Raw genomic sequence first — 13,248 nt, 5'->3', positions numbered from 1 at the left:
GTATAAAAATTTATAATTTTATGATTTGTCCAAAATTATTACAATTTTTTTTTGGTAACAAAATTATTACAAATTTCAAATTCTGTACAACAGGACATTCTTCAAGATGCAAGTATATAATCCACCTGTTAAATTGATAATTCATACACTTGCAGACCATTTGGAAACACAAAAACCATAAGACCCTAATTTTCCTAACCTTAAAAATACAGTTTTTTTTCCCCCTTACTGGAATTCATGGGGGACCATAATCCATTCAACATAAGCCATATATTAAATTTTTAGCCCGTTATCTTCTCCTACTTGCTAATTTTTTGCATTATCTCAAAACCGACTATAATGGTTTAAATCTAGATTCGAGTATTCATCAATATAGACTTAATTTTTGGGGAGGGGGAAATCCATGAGTAAAATAAAGTTAGGACACATTACCAAACATCCCTTACTGTCTGATCAAAAGACATACTTTCAGACCTACCAACCAACCACCAAGTGATGACTGAACACCTTACAATCCTTTAGTTGTCCAGATATTTCTATGTCGAATTCTTAATGAAGAGACATTGTTTTAGCTTTCCCCACAACTAAGCTAATTAATCTTACCAATCTCTTGATCATTCATTCTATCATCACTAGGCATAGCCGACAATCTCAACATCCTCAATCCAGCTACTCTGTGTAAAGTGTTTTGAATCTTGTTTAAACTCTAGTTGCCTATGATCTATCTATTTCAACACCAGTTGAAATGCCCCTCAACAAAGCTTTTTAGCACTGTGCTATTTGTAGTTGATTTACTCGACAGATTTCAAGTCAGTAACTACCACAACCAAAAGAGAACACCTAGTAACTAATGATTTACTTGGAAAAAGTAAAACACCAATATTAACTACCAAGTAGAACAGCAACTTCTGGTTTATTCACAATAGCACAGTGCCTGATAATTAACAAGCTAAGAACTTTATATATGTCTCAGACATCTACCTACCAAACTGAAACTACAGTGCTGTTGTGTACAACTTCAAAACAACTCTTTAATATGTGCGATAGGTGTGACCACAAGAACCACAATACAACACACCATAATTTTTTGTTGTTGCAAATCTCACAAAGAAACCACTTTCACCACCTAAACCTGAAATAATGCAGATGCATTAACTCCAGGTATGCAGGAGGTACTAATCAATCAAGAATAACAAAAAAAAATAAAATAAACCAAAAGCAATAACTAACAAAAATCCGGTCAGATACAGAAAACAAAAAGCAGTGGCAATACATTCTTCATGACATCACCACCCAAAGATACCAATATTGCTAAACAAATTAATACTTCTAATCAAATGTCAAATATCTAAATAATCATAAATAAATGTTTGGTACCAATATTCAAGAATCAGTGAAACTAATCCCACCAGTTATTTAACGTCCAAACTAGCATACTGTTCCAATCTTCCATCTCTATCCACTACTCAAACCATAAGGTTTGTCACCAACCCTTGAATATCAAGGGCACTTTTATGCTGTAAAATCTTCAATGGTCTTGAAGAAAAAGGTATATATAAGGATAAATACTGAAATATTGTGTATATGACAAAATAACAAGAAACGAAGAGGCCTAGGGAAGTGTAGTAGCAGTTGTAGCAACATCATCAAGCCATATCCACCCCTTTTTCTTCCAGTGACGCTCCATTTCCAATCCTCCCCCCATGGAGGTAATGTAACTCAAAATTTTCAACAAAAATGCTGAGGGATGGCTGGGGAAATACCCTCAAAATTTGCTCCCCTCCAAACCCCAACCAAGCCATAATAAAATTATGAGGAAAAAAAAAAACCATTGGTCCATAACAAATAAACTATACATCCCAATAACCTCATCAGTATTGGCTCGTCACTCATAACCTAAGCTTTTTCCTTCTAGTCTCCCTTCACCCCATTCCCCCTCTACCCTTTTTTTATTTTTTATTTTTTTTAATTTTTTTGCTTTCATTCTTTTTCCTATTTTGGCCTCTTGAACCCTGCCACTGCCATTCTTTGACAAGACCATATTCTGCAGGAAGACCCAGGGAAAGCCTTCCTCAGCCTCCCCATGGCAATCCCCAACTTCCTCTTAATTTAAAAAAAAAAAAAAGGCCCTGCCCTAGCATGACTCCCCCTTGCCAGTACTTACCACCGATGATCGATCAGAACCTACTTGGACCATGGCTTGTCCTGTCTGCTCCCCACCGGACATCGTCGACTGGCTATTCAACTCTCCAGATGACGATCGACTTAGGACTGATTCCTTCCGAGTTTCTGCAGGACTTCTTGTCCCATAATGGTTACTAGTCTTCCCATCCTCGAGTCCCACGCTCTGGATTCGAGTTGCTAACATATCATAACTAGATATCCCTGGGGATGATGGACCTGAGGTGGTGGTGAACTGACTAGATGGTGGGAGTGGCCAATTCATCCAATCATTCCGCTTCCTTATTTTGTCACCCTACAACAAAAATCAAGGCAATGTGAAACTTGTAAACATCTAGAGGTAAATAAATGTAAAGAAATAAAACCGTAGCCCATAAAAAGAAACAAGATCATCACTTGAGTATCCCTATAGGAACTCCATCCACATGATTGAAGGGAGATGGATTACATATGGGATGCTAACACCAACATGATCGAATCACTTGGATATAGACCCATAGTGCTAGGACCAAGAAGGCCATTCAAAAAAGAAATTAAATTGGCAATTGTAGACTAGGACAAGTATATGTAAACCAATACCTGTATTTCCACAACAGTTGAACTGCGTACTGCATCCAATATAAATGGGACATTGTTTGTCAACTGCTTAACCTGCAAAAACATGGACAAAAAATTAATTTAATCTCCCCATCAATAAAACCATATTCCCAAAAAAAAAAAAAGAAAAAAAAAAAGCTTCAAAATAAGTACAAATAATGCATTATGTAGAGTGGAAAGATCACATTCTCATTTTGACACTAGATTGAGCTCCATTAGGCACATAACAGACCACCATGCTTCGGCAGCCGTCGTCCTCGGTGGCTCACTCTGACGGTAGGTACCCTTTCCAAGCGGCTCCACTTTGCCCCAAGGTTTCTCCTCCCCCCCCCCCCCACCCAACCAAAATATTGCATTATAGCTTTATTATGGGTTGCCCTCTCCTAGGTAGCCCTTCCGTGACGTCGAACCTGTCTCTGATACCAAATGTTAGGTACTTGACCGATACGCCAAAAGATCCAGAGCTGATGGAATGCGCTAAATCAAGCCCTCTAACCTATCCCATACTAGGCTGACCCAATCTAACGCTCATACACTAGATCGAGCCCCATTAGGCACATAACATAATCTATACCAAAACATATGAGAGAGACTTTCATCTATTCTTCTTAACACTCCAGCTGTAAATGATAAATCAACTTGGAAAAAAAGGAGCACTTCAAATCAAATCCTCCATAGTAAGAACAAAAATCTTTAACATTCTTTTGAAGAGTGGGAGCTCCACTATGCAATGTCATGATGTACACAGAGATGACAAACAAAAAACTCAAGATGGGTATAGTTGGCAGGTCATCTTTAACTATGCCAATGCTGCATCTCTGGAAGTACCAATTTGCACCAAAGAAAAGCAATCCAATAATACATACAAGCAGCTCTAGGAATTCCATCATGTAACTCATAGAATCAGTTTGAAGGAGTGGGGGGGACAAAATCTTGCTTAGTTTAAGTACTCGCAAAAGCCCATAACCATAAACACAAGCATGGTCACAAGTAAACATTAACAAGAAAACATACAAGTCATAATAATTTTAAAAAAGTGAAAAACACATACAACAATTGCTGCATACCATGTTAAAAGAATTATTACAAAAGTGTGCCATATCTCCTCCTCAGTCTAAGAAAGCTTTATAAATCATAAACATGGATATTCAACTTTAAACTGACATGAACAGACAACAATTCATCCAAAGACACAAACGTAATAAAAAACCTATATTTGATAGACAGTTAAGATCATTAAAAAAAACAAAAAGTTATCTCTCCCTACAGGTACGTGAAAGACAACAAGAAAAAAACTGAAAAGAGAAGAAGGATGATGTGGTAAGATATGCTGAAATAAATCAACACTAACAAACTTACAGAAAACAGAATCACAGTAATCCAAAACATAGCAAAATTTTTTACTAAATAGAACTCCAAAACGATGAACCTGATGAAGGTGAAAATAAGATATCCTAGAGAACCTATGGGGATGCTTAAGTGGCAAAAATATCAAAATAAGTTAATGGTTGGATGATGAAAAACTGGCATGAACAGAAACAATAAGTCACAAAAACGGAAAAGTAGTAAGTAAACTGATATAACTCACTAACCAGACATCTGATGAACACAAGATGTATGTTGAATGGAGTAGTGATGTTAGATGCATAAAAAGTGAAGATGGTAGAGTACTAATAAAGCATGAAGACATCAACGAGAGATGGAAAGAGTATTCGACAGACTACTAAATGAAGACCCTTCGAGTAATATTGTCCCATAAGGCTGCAGTACTCATCTAGACACCACATGTCATAGATATATACGCAAAATTAGGGTGTTTGAAGTAAAAGAAGCTTTAAGAAAAAAAAGTAGACAGGAAACAGGCCCAAACAGAGTTTCAATAGAAATGTGGAAGAGCTTAAGAATATGAAGTTTATCCTGGTTAACCAAGTCGTTTAACAGGATTATGGATACAAAGAAAATGCACTTAGGAGACTCGTGGAAAGATATAGAGAGGGCAAGAGGGACCTCCATATGGTCTTTACTCTTTATTGACCTAGGAAGACAGCAAGTGGAGGGAAGGAAGAAGAGTGAAACGAAGACTCATGGAAAGATATAGAGAGGGCAAGAGGGATCTCCATATGGTCTTTATTGACCTAGAAAAAGCCTACGACAGAGTCCCTAGAGAGTTAATCAGGATTATACTAGAGAAGAGAAGGGTGTCATGTAAATATGTGGGCATAATTAAAGATATGTATGATGGTGTGGTGATTGGCATCAGGATTGAGGGGGGTCAAGGCAACAAATTCCCAATTACAATTAGGTTACATCATGTATCGGCCTTAAGCCCTTATTGGTTTGCACTAACATGAATGACCTAACCAGAGGCATACAAGATGAGGTTCCTAGGTGTATGCTTTTACGGATGATATTGTTTTGGTGGATGAGACAAAAGCAAGGATTATTGCCAAGTTGGAGCTATGGAGATCAACTTTGGACTCAAAAGGTCTGAAGATAAGTAGAACTAAGATGGAATATATGGTGTTAACTTTAGCCACACTAGGACGGATAATGAAGTGGTGAATATTGATGTGAGGGAGATTCCACAAAGTGATTTTCTTAGATACCTAGGTTTTATCGTAAATAAAGAAGATAACATATAACATGATATTGCCCAAAGGATTAAAATAGGGTTGGATGAAGTGAAGAGGTGCATCCGGAGTGTTGTATGATCAGCGTATTCCTTTAAAGAATAAAGGAAAATTTTATAGGACGGTCATTCAACCAGCTACGACGTATGGTGAAGAATGTTGGGCTGTAAAGATGTATCATATAAATAAACTATGTGTAGCGGAGATGAGGATGTTGAGATGGATGTGTGGGTAAACTAGGAAGGATGAAATAAGGAATGACCATATTAGAACTAGGTTGGCAGTAGCTCCGATTCATGATAAGCTTAGAGAGAGTCGTTTGAGGTGGCATGGCCATGTCCAACAATGGTCTTGGGATGCCCTAGTACGGAGGAGTGATTTGATTCAGATTGAGGGAACTAAAAGAACTAGGGGCAAACCTAAATTAACCATAGGAGAAGTGGTGAGGAAAGATATGCTTCGCTTAGGCCTCGTTTCATGTAATCATGTATGACTTCGAATAGAGCTGATTGGAGAACAAGGATCCATATGGCCAACCCCATTTAGTTAAGATAAGGCTATGTTAGTGTTGTAGTTGCTGGAGTAGGGATGGAGGATAGTAACATGGTTTAGTACAGGCCCTAACTAATGGACAGATTCTTAGAATTCATTGGCTGAAGTTTAAACTAGGTTGTTGTGCAACAGGATACAACAGACATCATAAAAATGCTGGAAAAAAACTGACAGAATATGACGGAACTCAGAACAGTGTTAAGAAATCAAATAAGAACAAAGAAGAAGATTATAACTCACCAAGGGATGCCCACAGTAAGAGTTTGAGTGCTGGAATGCTTGCGAGAACAATGGATTATGGTCGTCAAAAAAAAAAAGGGAGGAAAGAAGAAACGGATATGACCAATAGGTATCATCACCTAATACCCGCGGTTGGGCATCACCACCCTCCCCTCCGAGGCTTCACCACCTTGTAATGTAGTATTGAAATTGAAGGAACAAAACAATACCAAGACAAGATCTTTTCACAAATAATAGTTTCCATATTTAAGAGAACTCCAGATAACAAAATCAGATGGTGGGATGAGTCTGAAACTCCTATCGATATCAGCATTTAGGAGGGTGAATGGTTACTGAAAGTTGGGGATCAATCAGGTGGTTAAATCAGAAAATAAAGAGGTAATCCCAGTAATAATAGGAAAAGGGTAAAACAGTACTTTCAGAGGTTAAATAGATATCAGAATTTTAGAGTTTGAACTACCAATCAACCCTGCATATGAATCTGACATCAGTAAATAAAATACAACAGAAAATAAGAATCAACATCAGCATATCAGGGTATAAACAGTAGCTTAAGAAGAAACAGGGGCGGAACTGGAGAACAAAGATAATTCCAGATCGGCAGGTCAGCACCTTGCAAAAATTGAATCGAGTTCTTCTTTTGGATTGCAAAGCATTAGGTCAAAATATGGGCAAATTCTAACGGCTGGATTCTTCTATTCAGAATTCGTGCAAAAAATAGCCTTGCATATGAATTCTGGATAGAACTGAAGTTGCAGAGAATTCAAGAACTCATCTTATTTGTTAATGACAGAATAAAAAGTAGAAGAATCAACAAAATCCAGCAATAGAAAATGTGTTTGATTGGATCAGACACCAATCTACCTTGATCAAACAAAAGAGGTATTCAATGGAGAAGAAGAGCAGCGAAAGCTTTTCATTACTCAAAATTCGTGTACAATGCTAACCTCCCTCACAAACTTATATAGAATACTCAAAAACTGACTCCTAACCCAATCCCTAATTAAAGGTAACCTAAACTGGTTAGGAAACTGAAATAATAAAGAAACTAACTCAAACAGGACTGGACTTAAAGAATCCTAACCCAGCCTAACTAAATCACTTAATAACAATTCAAAAAAAAAACACTTAACACTTGAAATAAAGAAATAAAGACACTTAACTAAGATCTTGTATGCCTAGCCTATACCCATATTATAGGCCCATTAAAGTGGCCCATTACATTGAAACCACATGGGATCAAAGACCCAACACATATATAACCCAACCCAGGGCTTAGGTAATTTAATTGCATCACCTTGGTTGCCAGTTGCCACTTCCTACTTACTTCACCACAAGGGCTGTGACTGATTCACCAGTGTACACACTCACATAGAGCATAGTTTTCTCGAACATCACATCTGTGCACTAGCTGCCCCTTCCTCTTTATGTATATTAACCAATGGCCACAATATCTTTAGGAAATTCTAGAAAGAAGATCCTATGCTATTACAAAAATTAGAAACTTACTACAAAATAAAAGAGACTCTTAGTTGCTACTACTTTTCATGACTATGAGCCTATTACAATAATAAAACCTAAAACAAAATAGTAACTAAAAGATCTTTGCAACACCAAATCTCTCCCACACGCACTGGCTTCATGGGGTCCACACCAAGTCCACGTGAACAGTACCATGTGAATAGTGTTCTTCCTTGAACTGCATCAGAGGGGATGATAAAAGAAAGCACACTAATAAACAAACAATAAGCAGCATCAAGATGAATACTTGAGAAATTTAGACATCATCACAAGCCAAGAAAAAATATTGGGACAGAAATAATTATTTACTAATTAATAATTAAAGGTCCTACATGTAAATAAAAAGATTTGGCCGTATTGTTATGCTTGGATAGAGACCAGGATTATGCTAGCTGGATCCAGCCTAAGCCCAACTCATGACTGTAAGACCGACAACCTACAAGCCCAATAAAGCTGAACACAGGACTAAACATTTAATACCCCACACTCTTAGAGACCCTAATGTTGGTATATGATCCGGCAAATTATTAAATTATAAAAGGCAGTATTTGCATGTATGTAGGCTACATACAAGAGAGGTGGAATTGTTCAACTTGAGTAGTGCAAGAGTTGAGGGACTAGGTGGTTGGTTCAACCAAGAATCACAGTAATTTTGGGTATTTCAAAATAGCCATGTAGATTATATTTTCGGCCTAATTCGGCCAGCAAGAAGTTTGAGTTGACAATGGTGAACAATGGTTAGAACACCTCAAAAGGTTAGGATGTCGATCAGGCCCAGCCAATTTAGATATGTTTCTGCCAACAGATTGAGCAGCTTTAGTGATGTCTCAGAGGAGGAAATGATATTATTTCAGCAAGTCTTCTTAAGAGTTCGAGCAACAGCTCTTGTGGGCTCAGTCCTTGTAAGACAAGGATAACAGCTCATCAGTTACCGATTCAGCTATCATGGATAATAATTCATTATTGTTTCAGTCCGTAAGCCCAACACATCCTTGAGAGATATTGACGACCAACAAAAATTCAGCAAGTTTTTAAGAGATGTATTGACTAGTAAAGAGTCATGTTTCAACAAGGTTTGAGCGAAGAGGAAAAGAGAATTTATCAAATACGATATTAGACAGCATTAGAGTTAATGTTACAGCATCCAATTAAGAAGGGACTCTTATATTGCGTGTTTACTAAGATCCAAAACTATATAGGACTCTTAAATTACTGTCAAGGTGGAATGGGAGTTTTGATACATGTGTGTACAACACATTCTGCTGAGATAGAGTTTCATTTAAAGAAGGATAAAGATTCAGCAACTTAACCTCAAGCTCTTAAGTAATGCATGGACAACCCATGAACTGAATTAGACAGCAAGAAATTGGGCAGTCCAAGCTTAAGTTGTTTCATGATTCAGATTCAATGATGAGTGACTTCAACTACAGTTAGGACGCTTTATCTATGAGATGGTTAAAATCCTAAGCTGTGTGGATTCTTCATCTCATGCGTGGAATTATTGAATTAGAGTTTTTTTTTTTTAAATAAATAAATAAAAGAGAAAAGGCCGGGAAGGTCTGGACGGTTTTGAGAGAAGGATTCAGCCTTTTCAATAGAGACAAAATAGGAGCTAAAAGAAAATATAAGAGAGAGAGAGAGTATCCAGGTTTGAGAGAAAGTAGGAGAGGACTTTCTCCTATGCGTGAACAGTCTTTGGATTTTTCTTTTTGTGAAATAGAAGGTGAGAAAAAGAAGGGGATAAGCGAGCCTCTAATTAAGGAGAGAAGATAGAAGTGGAGAGAACATAGGAAACGGAGTAGGGGCTGGACGGTTAAAAGGAGGGGTTGGACGTTTTGACAAGAGAGAAACCTCCTCACGTTGAAAAAACAAAGAGTGATAAGATAGGAAAAGAAGAAAAGATAGAGAGAAAGTGAGAGGAAGACAGAGGAAAAGGAGATGTGAGACAGAGTCCTAGAGAAAAAAGAAAGAAAGGGGAGAGAGTGTTATTGTGCGTGTTGCCTCCCTGGAGAAAATGTAGAGAGAGATCTGGGGAGGAGAGCAAAAAGAGCGAGAGAAAGCTTACCGGCTGCACCTCTTCATGATTCCCTTGTGTGCTATCAATGTTGATTTGAGGAAGAGGAAGAAGACACTATATCCTACTGCACTCATGATCTGAAGACTTCTCTATTCGGAGGTGCTGCGGTAGGTTGAAGTAGAGAGAGTTAGAGACGAGAGACTTCCGTTTGGTTGTATCCTTGTCATTGAGATGTTTGCTGGAATATTTAAAAGAAAGAATGACGAAAGACATGCTGAAGCTGCATACCTATGTTCATGAAGTTCCATTCTAAGAATTTGCAGAAATATGAAACGAATAAAAGGATGAAGAGCAGACTGTTTCAGGAGTTCAGGTCGAACATATCACAGGGAATGCATTAGGTTCAGCAAATTCAAATTCAACTTTCTAGAAATCTGGTTTTACAGATCAGGTGTTGGTGGTGTTCAGAAATTGATCACAATTCAAAGTTGCAGTTTCAGATCTTCATTGCTTGCCCCTGCTGAATGTGAAAAAGAAGAGATCAGGTCGAGTACAGTGATTAAGAAGGAAGTTCAGTTTATTATTTTTGGTTCAGGAATTCAGGTAAATAGAGTTGAAGTTCCCGATTTCAGATTTAGTTGCCAATCTGAGATTAAGTTGAGATTATTATCATTATATTGAGGTTACCATAGCTATCATTAATGATTATATTTCTGATGTTAGAATAGAATTCAAGAACTCAGGTACATGTATCAGTATCTGAAACCTTTTGATTGTCGAGGACAGACTCTGTCCGCTGATCGAAGAACATGTAGATCTCCTAATGGGGAAGGATTTTGAACCCCAAATTTAATATGAGCGTGAATTGCATGTAGATAGATGGCTGTACCAAATTAGGGCTCCATCCAAGTTGGTTTGGTATGCCTACTATATGCAAGCTCGGGTCTGGTCTGTTGTCAGGACAGAATCTTATCCTGAACTTAGGGGAGATGAAAACCATACCTAGACTTGGAGTTTGGATGTGAAATTTGGTTTGAAAAACCAATTTTGAGTCTAGTTTAATCCTGCAAAAAATTGGGAACATTTTGGACGCCAGAAGAGATATTTCCATACTGTTTTCGTTTGACGCACAGATTCTGACAGAATCCGTACTTCAGATTTGTGGTTGATGAAATAAGTCTGAGATGAGGGATTTTGACTATGGTTTTTGGTAGAACCATGATGTAAGGTTATGTTGATTCCCTCCAAATTTTGGTTGACATAGGAGTTGGTTAATAGGATTCCCAGACTGGTACAGCAGAACCTATGAGCAGAATTTTGCAGGAATGGTATAGGAATTTTTTTTGGAGAGGGGAAGCATATTTAATTATAAAGGAATTTATGAGAGAAAGTACAAAGGTTGGATACATGTATGTGTATATAGGTAGTTGAGGTTGTCGTCCCTTGAACGGTAACGGAAGCATTACTTTGAGCGAGACATCGAGCTGTGTGGGACTTGGCATTAACCACCTATGTAAATGTTTTCTCTTTACTGTTTTGATGGTTTTGAATGCACATGCACATGTTTAAACAATGATGTTTTCAGACTAAAATGTTGATTTTCAGGTGAATATTTATGCCTGCTCTTGTGTTATGTGAGAATAGATTAAAGGAATGAAAGGACAAAAGGTTCTATGTTTTATGGTTTGGACATGTCTGCAACCCTTTCCAACAGGGGTTAGGTGTTGGATGTGGTGCAATCCGGGTTGGGTTAACCCTTATTGGATCGCTTGTGGGCCCACCCAAGCACAAATACCCAAGTTACAAAGAAGTGATGGCAATAGTGTGTAATGAACTAAGGCTGTCAAGGGGAAGTGACAGGGATGTAGTTAACCAAATATGAAAGGGCTGTTGGAGCTAATGAGGGAGAGGACACAAGAGGGTCTTATAATTATTGGTCGGGTAGACTTGGAAGCAAATGTAGCATAAGGGTAAGTAGTACATAATGAGAAAGTGACGGGTAATATGGAAAGTAGGGCAACAAAAGTAAGAGAAAAAAGGGGAATCGTGAGGGAAGTCTTCAACCTCCCACAACATAACCGTGGCGGAAAACCAGCAGGCTTCAAATTGTTTGAACTCCTTCAACAGACTTCGATTTGGCCTGTAATTCCAAGCGAAGGACCGTACCTCTCAGCCCTATCGATCGCTACCACTGGTTGCCCAAATAGGATGTGAAGGCGGAGATACAATTTCTGAAAGTCAAACTTAGCGGCAACACAATATCAAATCTGATCTCTGGTTTAAGCCTCACGATGGGGAAATAAATAAGGGGCAAGAAACTGGGGTTTGGGTCGCCTGAAGTAGGAGAGCTCACACCCAAAGTATTTAAAAGATAGAGAGGGGGAGGAGGGATATCGATAACACTCCTGGAAGGCTAGGGTACCGCTGGACAGAACTAAGGAGGAAGACAAAAAGAAGAAGAATGAAGGAGAGAGGACACGCACAGAAGAAGAAAGAGAAGAGGGGAAGGGGTCTCACTGTGGAGGATGAAAAGTAGAGACAGAGAGAGAGATCGCAGGAAGAAGGGGGGGGGAGCCGGGGAGGAAGCTCGAACAAACACCACAAGCCACGCAGGCACAACCAATTCATCTTTTCAAATCTGCCCAACAAATCGTGTTACAAGCATATATATATAAGAAACAAATTAAGAGTTTTCTAATTGAAATCTCAAACAGCAATAGAATTAAAATCCATCTCCTAAATCCTAATTACTTCCTAAAACTTAGAGTAATAAAAATAGAAATTCAATAAAACTCAAATTGAAAATTTCCATACATGTCAAATAGCTACCCAAAATAAAAGATTACATATCTTAAACCCAAAACAAATAAATCCTAAATATCCTACTGAACCAGAACAAGGTTCGGACCCGGTTCATCTTGGTTTGGGTTCTCAAACGGGTTTGGCCCAGCCATGGAACAGCTCCTGCATCAGGATGAGGCACACTATGACTGTTATGTGTTCCTCACTTGGCCGCGAGATGTCTGGCCTACCCAGTTAGATACCCGTGTGAGTGATTGGGATGTGATGTTAGTGATGCAGGTTCATCATAGAAATTGGCTTATTTCTTTAGAAATAGGACTAGGGTTGGGTTATATACATGTTGGGCCTTTGTTCTCAAGGTTTTTCTATGTATTAGGCCACTTTAATGAGCCTAAACTAGGGATACATAGGTTGCATACGGGATTAGCCCAATACTTTGTTTATTTTTATGTTTTTTTAATTGAACCGGTTCAAATTGGTTGCATCCAATTGGTTCAATTTAAGTGATCATGTGACTTATCTAAGTGGTCATGTGATGTAAGTCGGGCTGGATTAGGACTCTATAAGTCCAGCCATGTTTTGAGTCCATTTTTCTTAGTATTTTAGTTTCCTAGTTAGTTTAAGTTACCTAATAGGTTAAGGATTAGGTTAGGCCTTTCCTTTTTAGTATAGAAGTCTAATTTTGAGTCTTTTATATAAGGTTATAAG

The 13,248-nt window shown here is 38.1% G+C and overlaps 1 protein-coding gene across 1 annotated transcript in view; it reads right to left on the bottom strand.

Moving 5' to 3' along the window:
- Positions 1–1,308: 1,308 nt before the first annotated feature.
- Positions 1,309–13,248, bottom strand: part of LOC122658682 (la-related protein 1C) — a 31,899-nt gene continuing 19,959 nt past the window's right edge. The window contains exons 5-6 of the mRNA XM_043853737.1: positions 2,761–2,832; positions 1,309–2,476 (exon numbers count right to left, since the gene is read on the bottom strand). Of these exons, the coding sequence (XP_043709672.1) occupies positions 2,135–2,476; positions 2,761–2,832 (414 nt within the window). The 3' untranslated portion in view covers positions 1,309–2,134. The remainder of the gene's footprint in view (positions 2,477–2,760; positions 2,833–13,248) is intronic.

The sequence above is a fragment of the Telopea speciosissima genome, chromosome 4 (assembly GCF_018873765.1).
Source record: "Telopea speciosissima isolate NSW1024214 ecotype Mountain lineage chromosome 4, Tspe_v1, whole genome shotgun sequence".
Classification (NCBI taxonomy): Eukaryota; Viridiplantae; Streptophyta; class Magnoliopsida; order Proteales; family Proteaceae; genus Telopea; species Telopea speciosissima.
Note: the sequence above shows the minus strand (reverse complement) of the source record. Positions and strands in the feature narration are given on the sequence as shown.